Source organism: Aedes albopictus, chromosome 3 (assembly GCF_035046485.1).
Source record: "Aedes albopictus strain Foshan chromosome 3, AalbF5, whole genome shotgun sequence".
Lineage (NCBI taxonomy): Eukaryota > Metazoa > Arthropoda > Insecta > Diptera > Culicidae > Aedes > Aedes albopictus.
In genome coordinates, this window is record NC_085138.1 from 352,997,823 (window position 1) to 353,018,454 (window position 20,632).

Consider the following 20,632-nt stretch of genomic DNA (forward strand, 5'->3'; position numbering starts at 1 on the left):
CATTTCGTAATAACAATTTCTCAAAATAAATTTCAAGAATTGTACAGTTTTCGTGTCATCCGCGGATAAAATTTTTCAATAATTTTATTATGGGAAATATTTATATGATAGTTTTTAAAATGTTATTATAAATCGAATTCAAGTATTTCTCCGTAAATGTAAACGGCGTATCAAATCGACGATGTGTAACTACAGCGATTAACAGGGCTGCTCCGCAGCCACAGAGGCTCCCACATTACCCTCGGAACAGGTTCATTAGCAGGAAACCCTCTAGGTGGGTCTCAGGGACGGCAAGCTACTCGGTAATCGGAGGGCCTTCGTGGACTACGTACGAAAACACTAAAGAAAATTGACATTTATTAAAAGTTCTACACAGAAAGAAAATCTGAAAACTACACTTCATGTAAATATTAGAACGATTAAATTTCCGTTTTATTTCATTCGATTTTACATAAAAGATTTCCTTGCACTCAAAATTTCAAGGAAACTGCATACTGCGGACAAAATGGAGGTCAATTTGTTGCAGCGAACTCGATGTAACAATTTTCTACTGTGTAGTGTGAGTGTGGGTATTGTAGTGTTTTCGATGATAAGCTTACGGAATATGATTAAAAATCGGAATGAATTATACTTATTCCTTTAATTTTAGGAGCACAAATTTTCTTTTGAACTTTCGCTCTTGAAAATCGTTAACAGAATGATCTAACACTCGCTTTTCTACCCGAGCCGCTCGCTTCCGGTTCGACTTTGCGTTTTGACGTTGCGTTTCTCACGTTGCGTTACCTGTGCGTCCCTTCAGAAACATTTGTGGCCGTTATGACTCGCAGTAACATGTACACGGAAACAAATATTCCCTGAACAGAGAGCTAAGAATAAAATAAAAGCTCTTCATTTTAATTTCCCTGAACTTCAACTGTATATATGCATAATTGCCATAATCATGTGTGAGAGAAAATTATATTGATTGACAATTAAAACAAGTTAAAATTTTTAAATAAAACAAGCACTGTATTTATTTTTCCCTTTCTATTATATTTATATATTTTTCCCCGTTGAATATTATGTGTATTATTTAAATTATTTTTATTAAAGTATTAAAATAAACTCTGAACTAATAGATGAAAATTTGCCAGATTGTGTTAAATCACGTAATAGCAACATCAACTTTAATATTTATAATGTCAATTAAAATAACATTTATAGCAAGTACCCAATTTACTACATCTTCCCCCTTCTGTACTCTCATCAAAGGAGTTTTTCATAGCACAGCTTTATTTATTTTTTTTAAAGTTTTTAATCTTAGATATATATTTTTAAGTGCATCAAGCAGCAATTTATGGACATTGCTATAAAACTTTTTTTCCGCCAGTCGTGCCGATTCACATCCGAAATTCAGTTCGTTTCCATGTTGTTTCCGGAACAATTCGCACTCAATAAAACGTGTTCGATCGATGCAACGATAGTCGAGAGAATAGTCTAGCCATTAAGCTCTTCAATAAGGATTAGCGACATTTCACACTCAAACACTAATGTCTAGAATCGTCGTGTTAACGTTGGTTTGTTTTCTATCAGTTTAACACTTTAATTTATTTATTTTTTCGAGGCGATGTATGAAAATTTACTTAGAATTTACCATAATTTTGAGCAACGCGAATTCAAGTGCATTTGTTTTCTCGCAAAACGCACCTATACCAGCGGCGTCATGGTGGCATTTTTTTTTTCCCAGTCAAGCTCGCACGCCAATTCAAAGGCTATTCAGATTGCATATGTAAATATTTCCCAATCAAATTGGGTAAAACGGGTAAATAATGATGAAACTTACGTCCGGTGTAAGAATGCAAATGTTTTCCTCACAGTTTCACAACCACATTTACAAAAAAGTCACTAATACATTTGAACGTGATTACCACTATACATCATCAAAAGGGTCACCCATACAATCGGACGTGATAACCTTAATTACATCACTGCTCATACGCCCTTGCTTATATTTACTATGTCTAGCACTACCATTCATTAATCTACTTTTTCTCACACACCACAGCGAACAGCGTACGTGTAATCTCCACGGTAATCTCACACTTGTAGTCAAATGTTACCTAATCCGTCCTCGCTTCACTAACCCCAACGACGCTATCTTCGTTTTTCCATCCCTTCTTAACGGAGGTTCGCGTGAGAGTGTTGATAATCCTAGTGATAATGGGCCTTTTCATTTGACGTCTTAAATCAGCTGATTGTTCGGGCGTTTGACAGTTCTTCTATGAAGATGACACGTTCTTGTTAGCAGCTGTTGTTTAAGCTTTGTAAACAAATGCATGCACGGATCTGTCACATGAAAAGGCCTATCCATCTCTGCGTGGAGCGCTCAAGAGGATTCCGTTCTCAGAATGTATTTCTAATTAGACACTTCATTGGATGCAAATGTAAACATACACTGAAAAAATAAATCACATATCACATGGAAAACTTCCATTAGTTTGGCTACACACGGAACCAGAAATCAACCCAAATATAGGTTCTTTTCACTCATATCGGCTCTTCCGTGTGAGAACCCAAATTTTGCTATACCGCGTTAAAGCTCTGAGTGGGTAGTTTCCGTTTGATGCCAGCAGAAAATTGCAACCCATCGCACACTTCTTTCTACCTAGCGTTAACTTTCGAAGTACCCTAGTGGGTTGAAATAAACCCACTTTTGGGTAAACGGCAAAAAACACAAATTTGGCTTCTCGCACGGACATTATCGGCTAGGTAGCTGCTTCTCACTTTGTTTTTGACAACAATGCGAGCGGGAGAGCGAGGAAACAAACCATTGCTGGGTAAAAGTTCAAGCGGTATGCTTATTTTTGCGTTCTTTTAACGTATTTTTTTTTTTTTTTTAGGTAATCTGTTTTTTTTTTATTCCGTGCATAACTGTTATTGGATTTTCCGATGAAAATTTCTTTGGAAATTTCACATGAAAACAATGTGAAAACTTTTTTTAGTGTAGTTCACATTAGAATTTTCAGAAACGTCAAATCAGTTTTTTCTTTAACCACAGTCGAGCTTCTCAGCTGAATCAAGTCCAAGTAAGTAGCAACATTCTATTTTAATTAATCTTTTCATTGTAGGCTTTCTCTACCACAATCGGAACAAGTGAAAGCAATTCATTAAACGTTTAGGCACCAGTTCGTATTTTGTTTGCATCTGTATTCGACTGGAACCTAAAAAAAAATACGGATGAGACCGACGTGACACTGAGTACAAAAGGAAAGAAAACATAGTAGGTGACTTTTTTTTCCAACTTCATAGTAACCATTATTTATTTAAACAAACTCATCAGTGAAAGTGAGAAAAAAATAGTTTGCACTGCGGCCACCGACGAACTTCGGCGTCTAATGAAACACGCGATACACAAAATTATGGTCGAATCTCGAGGGACGTTTTATTTGCTGTCGACTTCGGAGTGCTCGAGGTATTATCTCCTGCTGCGATGAACTTGCGCCGTCATTCTCCGAAATGTTCCCAGAATTAGCAAAGCTTGGGACTGTGTCATCCTCAGCGTGATCATCAGAAGCTTCGCCAGTGTCGATTGCAAAATCAGGTGCCCTTTTAACTTCCTGGACATTCCTTGCGTATTGAACACCAGCTTTGCTTATTACAACCACTTTAGCCCCTTCTCTAGCTACAACCCTGTAGCGCTCCGACGAGAACGTTGGATCTGTTTTGTTCCGTTTTTGCTGAGCCAGTAGCACGACATCCCCTATCTTAATGTTGGATTCCCTGGCGCCCCGAACTGAATCAGCGTACATCTTACTCGAAAGTTTCGTCTCTGCATCACGGTCACGGACTTCTTCACGATCAAGCTCTTCGTTCGAGGCTCCTCCCCACAAGCTAGGAAACGTGCCCCGATGTTTCCATCCTACCATTAGTTCAAAAGGCGTCACCGCCAGTCGTGAGTGAGGCACCAGCGTATTATGTCGATGAACATATTCTTGGAGAGCATTACGCCAGTTTCGCCCGTCGATCCTGGATGCTGACATGGCTTTTATAATCCCCTGATTCTGTCTTTCGACAGCCCCATTGGATTGAGGACTCAGAGGCACTGCCTTACGTATTTCAATCCCTTTTCCTTTCCAGTATTCGTTAAACGCTGTGCTTTGAAAAGGAGGCCCGTTATCACTTTGAATTATAACAGGATAGCCCCAGGTATGGAACACCTCACACAGGGCAGAGTTCGTACTTTCTGCGTCCAAGGATTTCATCTCAACAACATGAAGGTATCTCGAGTATGTATCAACTACAACCAAAAACTCCCCTGTTCCGAAGTTGGGTACTGACAAAAAATCAATCTGCAGTATCTCCCACGGTCCGTCTGGAAGATCCCTTGAAGCAAGTGGTAGCGGCGGATTACGTCTGGACAATAGTGTACAGGTTTCGCAGTTCCTAACAAAACGAGATACTTCAACCGACATTTTTGGCCACCAGAAAAACTGACGCATTATGCGCTTCATGGCCACTTCACCTATATGTCCGCCATGAGCAGACTCTAGCGCTTTCCTACGAAGAGAATGTGGCAGGATCGTTCGTTCATCCTTGAATACCAGAAATCCGAGGCAATGCATTTTCTTCTTTTGAGCTTCATATGCACGAATGTCTTGCGGCCATTTGTTCGTTTCCAATGCTTTGCGTACCAGTTGTAGTTCTTCGTCACCTTCTGACCTACTCTCAATTTCAGTCCAAGTAAGCTCCATACAACCTGGATCCAAGGCATATAGGAAGTGTTTCTCTTCATCGTCTTCAAACGGTTCGGTTTGCTGCGTTTCGGGTATCAACCTAGATAGTGCATCAGCTACGTTCTCAACACCGGCTACGCGTTGAACAGTGAAGTCGTACGGTTGCAATCTCAAGGCCCAACCTTCTGCACGCGTCACAGCCCTTCGTCCTAGTCGGTGGTTGGTGTTGAAAATGTATTGGTTGGCCTCGGCATCCGTTCGGATTACAAACGATGTTGTCAACAGATAATAATTGAACCGCTCCACGCCCCAAACGACAGCCAGAGCCTCTTTCTGTGTTTGGGGGTAGCGCTGTTCGGTGGCAGTGAGCACTTTCGACGCACAAGCAATGATTCGAGGTTGTTCAGAAGCGTTATATTGGACCAGCACGGCTCCCAGTCCCGTAGGTGACGCGTCCACAAATAGCTCGATTCGGTCCGATGGATTGTAATATCCTAAACGCTTGATTGTCTTGAACGCCTCGTTCTTTAGGTAGGAAAACTCCGCCTCTTCTTTCTCTGTCCAGTAGAATCTCTCTGAAGTGGCTAATGCTCGTAGATGCTCCGTTTTTGTAGCCCGATGGATGATAAACTTATCAACGAACGTTATCAAGCCAAGAAAACTCTTGACCTCCGAGCAGCTGACAGGCGTCCGAAAATTGTTGATAGCCGAGATCTTTTCCTCTTCGATCATCCAACCCTGCGGCGTCAGCGTGAAACCCAGGAATCCGACGATCTGGCTGCCGAAGACACATTTCTCTTCATTTAGTTTTACGTTATGATTAGCCAAGCACGCGAGGACAGCCTCCAAGTTTCGATCATGCTCTTCTTTCGTCGCGCCGAATACCAGGACATCGTCCTGATAATTCTTGCATCCCTTACATCCGCCAAGTATCTTCCTCTGTAGCGTTTCTTGAAATAAATCCGGAGCATTGCAGAGTCCAAATGGCAGCCTCACACAACGAAACATGCCAAACTCCGTGAAGAAGTTGGTCAGATGCCTTGACTCTTCGTCCAACTCGATATGGAAGTACGCATTCGAAATGTCAATTGTAGAGAACCAGGTAGCTCCATCTATTTCAGCCAAAATTTGCTCCAACGTTGGCATCGAAAAGGGAGTCCGATAAATATATCGGTTGGGACCTCGCAAATCAATAACCAGCCTGATGTCTTCTTTTCCTTTAGGTACAACCAACATGGAAGAGCAGAAGGACGTATCCATTCCATCGATGACTGGTTCTATTATGTTTGCCTTAATCAGCTCCTGGATCCGTTTTTCCACTAGAGGTTTCACGGCCGCCGGGATGTTCAGGAAAATGTTCCGGCACGGTGGCTTCGACTTATCGTAGTGAATCTTGACTGGAGGAACATTGAATTTTGGAAAAATGTCGTCCGTGTCAAGCACTGCAATCTCCCCAGCATATACGTGGTGAGCAGCAACTGGCTGTGTCTGTACGGTCTGTACGGGGACCTTTAGCCCAAGCATTAGAACACTGTATCGCGATGCAGTTGTTCTGCTTAGAAGAGCTCGTGCTTCCTTAACCACATAAAACTTTTCCAACAAAATCGGTCTGTCATCAGAGATGAACAGATATGCATTGAATGTGGCCATTACCTCAATGTTTCCAGAAGACGCATACGCTTTTAGCGGCCTATCGGTTCCACACTTCACTTCGAATACTTCGCTGCTATATGCAGGATCTGACATCAACTTGCAGAAAGAATCCTCGGTGAATGTGTTGACCTGCGCTCCCGAATCGATCAGGAACGGGCATCGCAATCCTGCTACAACTGCTACGATTATACTCCCGTCTGTAGCTTCGTCCAACGCGCTAGCCATTGAACTAGGATGCTCTGGCAATGGACGATTCAGAACGCTAATAGTCCTAGTACCAGGCTCAACGTCTACGGGTTCGATTATGGGATGCTTCGTTGCACCCATGGCTTCCGACATTTCAATATCATCCGAAATGTCTTGTGGTGCACACTTGCTTGAAGCAGTGTTCTTAGGGAATGAACCACGCTGTTAATAACATAAGTATCAAATAATGTTTGTATCCTCTTTTTAATAACCAATATACTTACATAAACTTTTGTTTCAGGTACATCGGTCACTAGTCCGATATTGGAACACTCCGAGCCATCCACAACCACCGCCATCATAGTGTCGCCTGAAACGACGTTCGATGCTTTCTTACTCGGAACAATTCCCTCGGCAAACGAAGGACGCTGCTAGTAACATAAGTATCAATTAATAACCGCTGAAGTTTTTTTTTTCGTTTTGTTGGGACTCATACTCACAATATTTATTGTTTCTTTAGGTTCACGGCTTGTTGATCTAGTTTTGCAACGCTCAGGGCCTGACGATTTATTGAGAATCGACGGACGACTTTCTCGGGGAGCTGGTGCCTGTACTGACTGTTCTGATTTCGCCGAATCAAGCTTATTCATTAAGTGTTGACATTGACTCTCGTGAATTACCATTTCGTTGATGCTTTTCGATTCCTGCATAATAATACATCAGCATTACTTCATTGAATTCATTTATTCAAAATCTTGAGTTTGAACTTCACAAGAAAATTCTGGTTTCAGATTGTATTTCATACGTATAAGTGTTTTCAGTTTGACAAAAAAAAAACATATTCCTTCCAATCATAGTTATAACAAAAAAAAATTGTCATACAAGTTCAAAGTGACAAAATAAACAAAAAAATGAAAATATAAATAGTGCTCAAAGGAGAAAGTCTATTTTGAAGAAATATTATCAACTACGAATACTTGTTCTTAAACCTGTTCTTAAATCATTCTCCCTTTGCAGCACTTACCGAATCATCGCCACCTGCAACTTCTTCAACTTTCTCAATGACGGCAATTTTGGCCGGAGCTGCTTCCAATCCTTCCTTGGCCGTGCGTTTGTAGGTGCTAGGAGTACACGCTCGCTGAATGTGTCCAACCAGACCACACTTGTGACAAGTTTTGTCCTTAACATTGCAAATGTCGCCCGTATGATAAACGCTGTAACAACGCCAACATCTTTCTCCAGCCAGAGGCTGATTCTGTGGTCGAGTTTGGACATTCGCCGACGGGTATCTGCCTCTCGGAGCACGCCAGCTGCCTCTTCGACCCGGATATCCCCGGAAGTTCATGTTACCACGAGGAAAACGAGGTGCCTCCCAAACCTGCGGCGATCTCACTGGAGCAACCAACGCAGGGGCCAAATTGTCGCGCTCCCGGCCGTGCTTCTGTCTCACATAGTCTTCATTAAGCTGAATGGCTTCCAGCTCACGTACCTTGTCCACAAGATCTGTGAAACTGCCCTGACGACTGATCATTTTCAGGGCAGCCGTCCTGACGTCACGGCTCCTGGCATGCTCTGCAACTGTGGAAACTATTTCCTCGAACTCCTTGTCGTTTTCGAATTCACATAGTCGTGCTGTGGAGCCGACCCTTACTATGTAATTTAGGTCAGTTTCATTGCCTTTTTGGACCATCAGTGCTAGTCGCCGCCTCATCAACATAACATCTGATCCAGAACCAAAATACGTCTTTAGTCGATGCATGGCGTTGGAAAAAGGAGCCGTATCAGGATCCGGTGCATCAGCTTGTGTCTTCGTATTCCTGAAAATGTCGAGCAGGCGCGGCCCGGCCTTCACTTTGAACACTGTATACATGGTTGCCTCCTCATCAATGCCAGCTAGTTTCAATGAGTCCACGAGTAGATCTTTCCATAATTCGAAGGTTTGTCGGTGAATCGGTTCGTTGTCAGTTCCTTTACACTCGGGCACATTGATTGACGCGACCGACAACTGGTTGACAGAAGACAGAAACCTGGATTCTTCGAAACTACGGGACACATTCGAATTCATTGCATGTTGTCGAGTGCTGCTGAGCCTGGCTTGAACCTCGAAATCCAGATTCTGACTGTCAGGGTTGCTTCCCGTGTCCTTGGCATTCATGTTCAACCGCAGCTCTTCATTCTCTTTACGTGATTGCTCAAGTTCACTAGCCAACTGTTCCTTCATCGATCTTTCTTCCGCCAACTGTTCGGCTAACTCTTCCGACAGTTCAGCCGCCGTCTTCTTCGGAGCTCGCACGTATTTTCCTATAACCAAACAGAGATAGCGCTTAGTAAATAGAGACCTGCTCGCTCTAATTATTAATATTTACAATAACTCAAATAATTTGTTCCATTCTCAAATTACAGAGACCTGCTAGCGGTTTTTTTTTTCCAGAGACCTGCTCGCTCTGTTCTATTTTTTTTTTTCAGAGACCTGCTCGCTCTGTTATTACTTTTTTTTTTTTCAGAGTCCTGCTCGCTCTGTATTATTATTTTTTTTTTAGTTATTATTATTGCAGAGTCCTGCTCGCTCTGTTTCCTTAACAATTTCCCTCTCATGCTTCATGCAGTCCACCCCCAATGCTCATACTTCAGCCATCTTTAAAACAATTCACTTGCGTACTTCAGCCATCTTTGAAATCACTCGCAGAAGCTTACACCTTCTGCTTAATTTCTTTTGATTTTCCTTGTACTCACCTGCCGACTGCGCCATGTAGTGTTTTCGATGATAAGCTTACGGAATATGATTAAAAATCGGAATGAATTATACTTATTCCTTTAATTTTAGGAGCACAAATTTTCTTTTGAACTTTCGCTCTTGAAAATCGTTAACAGAATGATCTAACACTCGCTTTTCTACCCGAGCCGCTCGCTTCCGGTTCGACTTTGCGTTTTGACGTTGCGTTTCTCACGTTGCGTTACCTGTGCGTCCCTTCAGAAACATTTGTGGCCGTTATGACTCGCAGTAACATGTACACGGAAACAAATATTCCCTGAACAGAGAGCTAAGAATAAAATAAAAGCTCTTCATTTTAATTTCCCTGAACTTCAACTGTATATATGCATAATTGCCATAATCATGTGTGAGAGAAAATTATATTGATTGACAATTAAAACAAGTTAAAATTTTTAAATAAAACAAGCACTGTATTTATTTTTCCCTTTCTATTATATTTATATATTTTTCCCCGTTGAATATTATGTGTATTATTTAAATTATTTTTATTAAAGTATTAAAATAAACTCTGAACTAATAGATGAAAATTTGCCAGATTGTGTTAAATCACGTAATAGCAACATCAACTTTAATATTTATAATGTCAATTAAAATAACATTTATAGCAAGTACCCAATTTACTACAGGTATGACACAATTGTGTGGCGTGTAAGCGAGATTACGGACAGCTGCTGCAGATGCTTCTTCGCTTTTGCTGCTCTTGAACTACCGTGTGGCCGGAATACTTCGCCGGGGCAGCTTGGTATCGGTTAATGGCGGGTTTTGGGTCGGTACTCTACCGACGGGGACTTTGCTGGGTGGTTTGGACGATCAGGCGTCTTCCCTCATGGTCACAATCGGTCGAACTGCGACATGGCTTCCTTGGTCGGCCGAGAGGGGAATACCTCCTTGACGATTAAGACGCTTCACCCGAGGAATGGTGACCGTTTTCGAATAACGGATACGAGGTCCTGAACGGAGAAAGTCCGGATATTCAATCCCTATCCCTTCCTAAACAAGAGGGGGAGGCATCACAAACTCTGCGGAGTCACACTACACTCTGTCTGACTCACACGGACGCCTGATTACATTTTTCCAATCTACTATACTTTACAGATGGCTGTGCCCATGGACAGTCATCGCATCCATTCCTATACTATATCGCCAGCTCTAGAATCCTTTAGCAACGTCAGCAGTCATCTTATAGCGGTACAATTTCTCACTAGCTGCTTGAGATGCTTGAGCTGTTGCTAGTTTTTCGCTAGATCCTCGACGAAGCTGCACATTAATATGGCTCAAAATACCACATGTCGAAAAGTTCGACGCATCAACTCTGAGGCACAATCACTACAGGATATTGAAACAGTCATCCGAAGCATGAAGTTCAACAAAGCTCTCGGGGTCGATCGCATGTCAGTAGGGATGCTCAAAGCTGACCCCATGCTATCCATACATATGCTGCATCAACTATTCTGTAATATCTGGGACACCACGACTTTTCCGGTCGACTGGTTGCAGATTGCAGGGCGTCTAAGTGAGAGTTCAAAAGAATGGGGATCTGGCTGTATACGACAACTGGCGTGGCATCATGATAATGTGTGTTATTTTCAAAGTTCTGTGCAAAGTTATCCTAACTCAGATACAGGAGAAGATACTCGCGATTCTCCGGCGGTAGCAGGCAAGATTCCGTGTCCGAAGATCTTGTGTGGAACATATCCACACGCTCCGTATCATCCTGGAACAAGTTGATGAATTCCGATAGTCCCTCTATTTGGTTTTCATTGACTACGAAAAAGCTTTCGATCGACTGATACACGAAAATCTATGGGGCGTCCTGAGACACAAGGGAGTTGAGTTCCGGAATCGTCAACCTCATCGGAGCACAGTACGGGACTTTTACATGCAGAGTCCTGTATAACGGAGCTGTATTCGATCCTCTGCGGCGGGTCTAACCCAGAGATGCATTTGAACGCGTTCTGCTCATGTTCTGTTTCAAAGACGGTGCTCACGTGAGCCGTGTTCAAGTTCAAACACTAGTGGGTGTTTGAACGCAGAGCACTGTGTAGCTAATAGCAACAGATTTGTGTGTTTTATTTTCATTCGATCATCAACGCAAAGACGCGGCTGTCGGTCTACGCCACTTGGAGTTAAGGTTTTCGTGTTCATCTTTGGGTACGAAATATCCGCAGAACCTACGAACATGATAGCTAATTATCCGTTCATGATTGGATACAGTGAGGTTTGTTCTTTTATTAGAGGCTTCAACCCACATTCTGTTGACCTCAAAACACATAGGGATCAACAAAAAACCGGATCGAGCTCCGGCCAGTTCATGGACATCAATTTCATCCCTATTGTAAAATGTTGGACCAAAAGTGTTTCTTGATAATCCGGTCGATGTCCATGTGACCCATAGTACGGCGTGGGGAGCAGCACGGTCCGTTTTCAACCCGGTGTAAAGAGGATAGTTTTTTTATTATTTCGGTCATCGTGCACCCAATAACCAACTCAAAGACACTTAATAGTAATAAGCTCAATAAATTATTACCCATCGGAAAATATGGTGGGCTGGTTGGAAAATAACCTATGAATTGCGGTAGGTGATAAGTTGGATTAATGCATTGAGATGCAAATGCAAACGCAGCCGTCAAACGAGTAAACTTTGGTAGACAGATTACTGACTCTCGATCTGAAGGAACTGTCAGTTTTGAACACCGTTGCGTGAGCCTGCGTGAGCCATCTAGTTACCTAAGTTTTGTTCAAAAGTGTGCACATGCACGTAAGAGCAATCAGAGAACACTTTAGGCACGCTCACCGCACATGAGCGTTTAAAATGCATCTCTGGCACTCTAACCATTAACGTCAGCAAGACCAAATCGTTGGATGTCAATAGGGACGGGCCGAAGGACAAGAGAAGATCTTCTTCTTTTTCTTCTTCTTCATTTCTTCTTCTTCTTCTTCTACTACTTCTTCTTTTTCGTCTTTGTGGCTCGACGTTCCCATTGGAACTTGACCTGCCTCTCTTCAACCTAGTGTTCTTATATGCGATTTCTTCACCCTGGCTTAAGCGTTAAACCAGGTTTAACTATATGGGTAAGCCTGGCTTACCTGTTAAGCCGAGGTGAAGAAATCGACCCTTAGAGCACTTCCACAGTTACATATTAATTGAAAGGCTTTCTTTGCCTACTATTGCATGAACTGAACATTGTGTAGCAAGTACAATGATACACTATCTATTCTATTCTATTCTATTCTAGTGCTTGCACAGCCAGTGTTGAAAAGCATCCTGGAAATACCGGAATTTCTTCTGATATTTTCTTGTCATCATTAATATTTGTGGCATATCAGCGAGATGACACAAATATTAAAACGGCCAGGCCCACTGTGCAGACTAATGGGTTTGAAGACAATTCAAAAATTTACGGCAATCAGGTTATCCACTTATGAATAACATGATTGATGTATGTTTTTGAATTTGATAGTTGAAGAAACGGGGACAACCGTACCAACCGTTTCATTATTAGGGGAATGAGTTTTGTACGTTGAATCGGTGGGAGTGGCGTGGCTAAGAAAGTTAAGGCACACTCCATATCAGCGCAATTTCCTGGGATGGGGCAGTGATATTTACATTGAATGCCCTGGCCCTAATGCCTAAGGCTTAAGCGCCTATACTCGCTCTCTGAAACGAAAAGAAAAGTACCCCTTACCCCCTTCTTTTACAAGTTCAAGTTTATAACGGATAGAACATTAAATATATACAGAATTCACAATTTTTACAAAAATTACAAGCGCAATAATATAAACAGGAACGGACTCACCGTGAAAAATAGAAAATGCCTTCAGTGTTCCTTTTCATCATCTCCCGTTGTACGACGAAGTTCAACGGTTTAGACCGGAATTCCTCCATTATTTCTGCGAATCTGTTGGGAAGTTCGCAATTATCCCCTAAATCCAAACTGCTTCCACTGTTGACGAACGCGGCTTCGTTTTAGACGGCGATGGAAGACCAACCAGTTCAACTAGGTTCAACTGCTTCTGCGACTACGAGCACCGCAGCAGAACAACACCTCGAAAGCGGAAGTGTTTTTTTTTCCTCCAGACCGAACACCAGCGGGAAGGAGCATCGACGAACAGAACAATATGAAATCGGGACTAGCCGCGTCATTCCCCGACATCTCCACACAAGAAACGCACTGCAGTGGCACAACTTTTCCCCTTTCCACTCACACGCGAAATGATGGGCTATGTTACGAAAAATCTGCAGTTTCAGATAAACCCGCGAAACGTTCAATCCATGTGGCTTTTTTTTCTGTTAACTAATTTACTAAACACAAAACACCAAACTTCTCGTTTCTAGCCGTACAAGTGTATTTTTATAAAATGAAGTTTTCACTTTTCGCGAAACAAATTGACGCGAACAAATTTTTTGCGTCCGTCGGCTTTCACAGCACACTACGATCGCAAGTACAATGATACACTATGTCCAAAAAGTCGAGAATTTTTTTTCGACCGGAACGGGAATCGATTCCGCCGTCTGCGATCCATAGCCTTAATCACTAGGCTTACTGGGGACTCGAAAAGGAGCAAGTCGAAAACTTTCAATATCTTGGTAGCCGGATCGCGTCAGATGGCGGTACCAAGACCGACATAGGAGCCCGGATCAAGGAGCCCGGATCAAGGGTTGCCTTTGTGGCTTTGTGAGTCTGATTTGTGGCGCAAAAGTCTAAGTTCTGTGCCACAGTGCGACCGCACCTTCTATAAATATACACACCCATGTAGAGGTATAGTTAGCCGTCATAAATAATTCATTCAGCAATTTTGCGAACTCCGAAAAGCGTGTAATACGACCGAGACGGGAGGCACGTTTGTGCGGAGGCTTTCCGCTCGACCACGAATAAATGTTTATAAACAACGCAACGCCGCGCCGGTCTGAAGACGACGCCTCACGCCACCGCACCAATAGTACCTATAGAGTGCGTCGGGAGGTTCAACGCTCATGGTTCCATGGAGGTAAACAGAGACTTTGTTACCATTTCCCTAGGAAAAATATGTGACTTTTTCTTTCTCACCTTGGGACTCGAACAATATATATGGACCGCAGTAATTTATTTGCTCTGCCGCCGCCGCCAGTTGGCACCATTCTGCTGCTGGTTCTTACGGTTGGTAACAATACGCAACGAAATCAACTTCAGGGAACGTGTGGATTCCCCGAGTGAACTCTTTCGGAAGAAAATTTGCTCGTAAAATGAATCACTTGGGAGAATACGCGCGAACAAAGCAACGAAATTCGGAGGTTAAATTGTGTTTGGCAGCCTAAAATAAACAGGGTTTGGGGTGTTCGCTGATGATTTAGATTCCTTACAGATGGACTGCGCTGGGTGTAATGTAACTATATGGTCGATTGAAAAGTTGTGGCTACGAGGAATGTTAAATAAATATTTGTTATTTTTTACGACCTCGATAGTTAAAAATGAACAAGATGTGCTATTTATGAACAACACTGTTTCCAAGTATTCGAAAAGATGCACTACCGTAAGATTATTTATTTTGATATGAGTCCGATTGGTTGTGTTCCCGTTTCCCGAATTGCGATTGTTTTTGCAAATTCATTTGTATACTAAATGGAAAAATCATCATTTAAAATCTTCTTAAATACTATTTAAAAAATTTAGATGATGATGTAAAAAAATATATAGCCGATGTGCCAAAGAACTTGAAGACCGCAAAGCGACAAAAATTATAACCTACACATCGTCAGTGTGGAGCCTCGTAGCCGTGTGGTTAGGGTCACCAAGCTTATAATCGCACCATGCTATGGGGTGAGGGTTCGATTCCCGCTTCGGGCGTTGAAACTTTTCGTGAGAATAGTTTCTTCCCCGTTTCCACTGGTGCATGCTCCGTTGTCCCTTGTCTAATGTTAAGTTTAAAACAGTCTGTACAGCCGAAAGCTGAAGACGTTGTCCGTGTCTTTTTTTTTTTTTAATAAAAATTTACTTCGTCATATGCACTTATTTCCGTCACATCAGACGGTAAATAGTCAATCGTTTCAGATATTCCGACTTATAGTGACCGGCACAAAAAAAGATCCACCATATAGTGATTGCAGTTTCCAGTGAAAAATACATGCAAGCATGATAAAATATATCTTTCAATGAATGCACTACATCCATTTTACATTGTATTAGTGATATGTGTTGAAAAATGTTTGGTTTTAGAGGAATAAAATGATTTCTGATAAGATTGGGAAAATTGCTCTAAAATTGGGTATGACAGAAATAAAGATCCACTTAGCAATTAATTGTGAAACTTCAAAATTTCGCCAAATTTTCACACGTTTTGCTTCTTGGTTTTTGCTGTTGTGATGTTTTTGACTTGTGAAATTTATTTCGACATGAGTTTTATCAATTTTAGGCTGATATGGGGTGGGTTTATTTTTCATGGTTAATATAATAGGTAAAATTTTCCCTAAACAACAAAAGCTATCTGTAAGCAAGAATGGATGCTATTAAAATAGAATTCAACAATAATTCAGCTTGCAGACGTATAGGAATGCACTTTTTTGAACATTTTTTATGAGTTTTGGTCGACTAATGCAAAGAAATGCATATGTTGTGAAGATTATTAATGATTATTTGATATTATTTGGTATTATTTGATAACTCAAAACACTCTCATGTTTGTGTATCGCAATGATCACCCCCATCTGCTTGTACCAAAGCTTGCTGGAGGTATATTCTATCATATACACATTGATAATTACAAATTTTCAAAGTATTACAAGTAGTACACATGGTGCTCACTTATAATAGTAACTTTCAAAATAAAATCACACTGGTGTTAAATTATGCGCACACATGAAATGAGTGATTGCAAGAGCGACTAACGTCAAATCATGTTGGTGTCTTCAGCACATATATTCCTTGCATTCCAACAAAAAATATTGCAGAAGACATCTAGATGATCTGACGCTTTATTTTTTGTATACTTTTGATTTTGAGAATGGGTACTTCAATACGACAGTGGAATTTGATGTTAAAAAATAGCATTATGGTTGAACACCCGTGTGTACCACTTACAATACATTGAAATTTTGTTATTATCAATGTGTATATAAGAGAATATACCTCCAGCAAGCTTTAGTACAAGCAGATGGGGGTGATCATTGCGATACACAAACATGAGAGTGTTTTGTGTTATCAAATAATATCAAATAATCCTTAATAATCTTCACAACATGTGCATTACTTTGCATTAGTCGACCAAACCTCATAAAAAATGTTCAAAAAAGTACATTCATGTATGTCTGCAAGCTGAATTATTGTTGTATAGTAGATTAATAGCGTTAATTATTGCTTACAGATAGTTTCTGGAGTTTAGGGAAAATTTTACCTATTATATTAACCATGAAATATAAACTCACCCCATATCACCCTAAAATTGATAAAACACATGTCAAAATAAATTTTATATATCGAAAACATAACAATAATATACACCAAGAAGTAAAACGTTGGAAAATTTGGTAAAATTTTGAAGTTTCAGAATTAATTGCTAAGTGGATGTTTTTTTCTGTCATACCCAATTTTTAAGCGATTCTCCCAATCTTATCAGAAATCATTTTATTCCTCAAAAACCAAATATTTTTCGACACAGATCACTTAAACAATGTAAAATGGATGAAGTGCCTTCATTGAAAGATTTATTTTATCATGTTTGCATGTATAAAATACATGCGTACACTATATGGTGGATCTTTTTTTGTGCCGGTCACTGTATCTTTGCAAATGTCTCTTTAGATGGATGAAAAAGGATGTAGGCTATTGATAACCACTCTCGTGATAATTACGCAAAATTTCACGTTTCAATTTCACTCCACTTAAGATTTTTTTTTGCGTTTGCCAAAGCAGCAGCTAAAGGAATTTTTCTTCATCGCCGTTCAATTTTCACTTCGCCAGATTCACTTATTGAACTGACCTTCAATTCACAACCCACAAAAACTCTGCGGCTTGAAAGTTGGATTTTACTGCTGCCGAATGCAGCAAAAGCTGTTCAATTTAGGGCAGACTTGAGCGCACAAGTCTCTTCGTAAACAAAACCAGCGCACCTGATCTTCCTATTTTAAACTTATTACTAGTGATCAAGAACCAAGCCCGTGCACATGTGAGGGGGGGGGTTTGGGGGTTAAACCCCTCCCATCATAGGCACCAACTTAGGGGGGCAAGCATAGGTTTGCCCCCCCAATAATTGAGGATTTTTTTAATTTTTCCATACAAAAAATCAGAAAAAAACAGGCTTTGCCCCCCAATAATTTGACCAAGTTGGCGCGTCTGCCTCCCATTATCGACGCTTCATACACTAGGCGCCCCTCCGCCTTTTGCCGAAATTGGGAAAAACCCCTCCCTTGGCGCCACTTCTGTGCACGGGCCTGTCAAGAACAATATAAAAATGCACTGTTGTTTAAAGCTTGCGTCTTGAAATTTGCGCGCCTGAAGTTCTCATGCACTGATGAAGCGGGATCTCAAGACGTTTGTTCTAAAAAAAAATAATTTTTTTACCATGTATAAAATGTAAACAACAAGTTGTTTTAGCTTGGAGAGGATGCAAGTAAATGTGTGCGTCGATGTTCTGCATACGGAACGTCGTATTTCACAACCACACATAACGATTTCTTCGTTGCAGTATTCGCCTTGACGGAGGCTCTCTGAGAGAATTGCGCTGTGCGTGAAAACATTTTTTTAACATGGGAAAGGATAGGAGCTGCATTTTCAAATGCTTCTAAAATATTTCAGGGACTTCAGATTGAAAAAAGTGGTTATGTTTTGCAATATACTTTCAATTAGCTACACTATAACTGGTTTTAGACAAAAAGTTTTTAAATCACAATGTTATGCCTATAATATAGCGTATCAAAATCTCATTTGATAACATTAAGAACGTTTTGCTTAAAAAAAAATTCCAACAAAGAATTAGAAGCATTTGAAAATGCAGCTCCTATCCTTTCCCATGTTAAAAAAAATGTTTTCACGCACAGCGCGATACTCTCAGAAAGCCTTCATCAAGGCGAATGTTGTCGTATAATGATCTGTTCGGCAAAAATATCAATTGAAATATGTTGTTCGATATTTCAAAGATTCATCCATCTTAATTTAAAACATCCTGCTCAATCGTACTTTACCCGAAATAGATGTGAACTAGCCGGAAACAAAAGTTTTTAAAAATCGTTGATTACCCTTGACTTTCTTGTGAGCATTTCAAGCTAAGTTGCAAATGAAAGTTTGGTAAAAACTGCTTTTAAAGTAAGATCGATGTTTGGTGGGTGTTGCTCAAAGAGTTCATTCACAACTTGTGAAGGATTTCTTTCAAATATTCATGGACGCTTTCTGGTTGGTTTATCACTAACTGATATTAACATTGTGTAGTTTCCAAGAAAATTTTCTGGCGAATTTTGTACTGACTTGAAGCGGACACTGCCTTTATTTCTGACAAAATTCGTTTATTACTTTAGTTTCGAAATCTGAAAATGCGGATCTCAAGTGTTGACTCTTTCTGCAATGCATATTGGGATTCTCAACCTTCCCACAGACGCGCGTTTGCTACCCCCACTAGCACCATGCTAATGCTAAAAACAAACAGCGAGATTTTTTCAACGTGTTGTACAAAATACAACAGCGCTATCGCTCGAGGGTTAAAAGAATAACTACTAAAACTTCTTTCAGAATTCCGCTATCATTGTCCTCAGGGAAGCGAGATAATGTGTTAAGAAACACGAACCTCCTTAAACTTTGGTCAAGTAATGTCTCAACTAATCCATTCAGCTACTTGAACAAGCCCTACAAACATCTAAAGCCCACGAGAGGGAGGGGTGGATCAACAGCGAGTCTACCAAATTTTTAAACTACATCGCTTTTGGGTTTTGTCTGGTGACAATTGAAACAAATTTACAACAAATGGGACGATTCTTTTCAAGGCCCGAGGCCCTGACCAAAGCCCCCCTCCCCCTTAGATTCGGCGCTGGTCTCTGCCAGTGTTGGTAAAATCACACTCAAAGCAGACTCATGAACCGCTCTCGCGTGAGCAAACTCGCGCGCGATTCTGTATCATTTTCTCACGCGCGAGATTTTCATGCAAAATCTCGCTCTCACGAGTCAAGCGCCGAAATTTCGTTCGCTTGTAAAACGAATCCAAATCAATTTGAACGGCATTCAATGTTATTGTACGCTAGGTTTGCTTTTATTCTATCATATAATCCTAAAAACTTCAATGTAAATCATAAGAACACCAAGAAATAAAGCAATGAGTGAAAACACGAGTCAACTCATGCATGATTTTTTCAGCGGTGAGTTTGGCGAGTCAAGAATCGCGCGTGAAACAACTCAACCATGAGATTTGAGAATTTGAGTTTTTACCAACACTGGTCTCTGCAACACTCCGGACACGGTTTCTGCAACACTCAGGGGTTGCAGTTTCTAGTTTAATTTGAGATCGTTTCAAACTCTTTCCTTTCCGTTGTGTTCTTCAGCAGTTTCCAAGAAATTTCTCAAAAGATTCATCTTAAAACTGGTTCACGGGTTTCCTCGAAAATTTCTTCAGAAATTCCTCCTGAGATTCCTTGAAGGATTCTATAGGAAATTCATGCATGCATTTTTTCATGTTTTTCTTCAAACATTTCTGAAGGAATTCCTCCAAAAATATTGTAAAAAGTTTTCTTGGAGATTTTCTTTGGAATTTCTTCTAGAATTTTCTCATAAAAATATTCTATGAAATTATCCAGGAGTTCCATCAAGAATTCTAGATTAGGAAATCCTTTCAAAAATGATTTTTAGGTTTTCCTTCCTTTCTGAAATTATTGCTAGGATTTCTCAACAGGTACCTCCAGGTATCACTCAATTTATTCAGTTATTTTCTCGGGCATTCATTAAGAAACTCCTTTTGAAAATTCTCAAGAGCTCCTTCTGGAAGTTTCTGCAGGTATTCCTCTAGGTATTGCTATGGATTTATCTGGATCTTCCTTCATGGATTCTTCCAGAATCATTTTTCCAAAGAATATTTCAACAATTCTTGCAGAAATTGCTACAGCATCTATTGCTTAGCATTTTTCAAGGATTTTTCATGAGATTTCCTTCAGCGGTATCTTCGGGATTTCGAGTTTCCTCCAGAAAAACCTCAAGGGATCCCTTAGAAATTTATCAAGGGAAGAAAATAAGAATTCCACGATCTTTACCAGTACCTTTGTCTACGGTTTCTATAGAGTTTTTTTTTTAAGATTTCTTCAGGATTTCCTTTACGGATTTTTCCAAGTGTCCCTCTGAAAGTTTCTCACGCCTTTTTC

General features: G+C 40.7%; 2 protein-coding genes across 3 annotated transcripts in view; both read right to left on the reverse strand.

Annotated features, from left to right (window-relative positions):
* LOC109408799 (potassium voltage-gated channel subfamily KQT member 1-like) overlaps positions 1-20,632 on the reverse strand; it is a 551,459-nt gene that overhangs the window by 435,454 nt on the left and 95,373 nt on the right. The window lies entirely within an intron of this gene.
* LOC134289442 (uncharacterized protein K02A2.6-like) lies at positions 3,072-7,229 on the reverse strand. Its single transcript, XM_062855256.1, has 2 exons — positions 6,836-7,229; positions 3,072-6,773 (listed from the first exon to the last, which is right to left on the reverse strand). Exons 1-2 carry the CDS (start codon positions 6,911-6,913, stop codon positions 3,372-3,374), a joined length of 3,480 nt encoding a protein of 1,159 aa, XP_062711240.1. The 5' UTR covers positions 6,914-7,229; the 3' UTR covers positions 3,072-3,371.

Excerpts from the sequence above, each read along its gene's own strand:
- LOC134289442 (XM_062855256.1), bottom strand. The coding sequence starts at position 6,913 with ATGATGGCGGTGGTTGTGGATGGCTCGGAGTGTTCCAATATCGGACTA. Across the intron at positions 6,774-6,835 it reads TACCTGAAACAAAAGTTTAT|CGTGGTTCATTCCCTAAGAA; the intron begins GTAAGTATATTG and ends TGTTATTAACAG.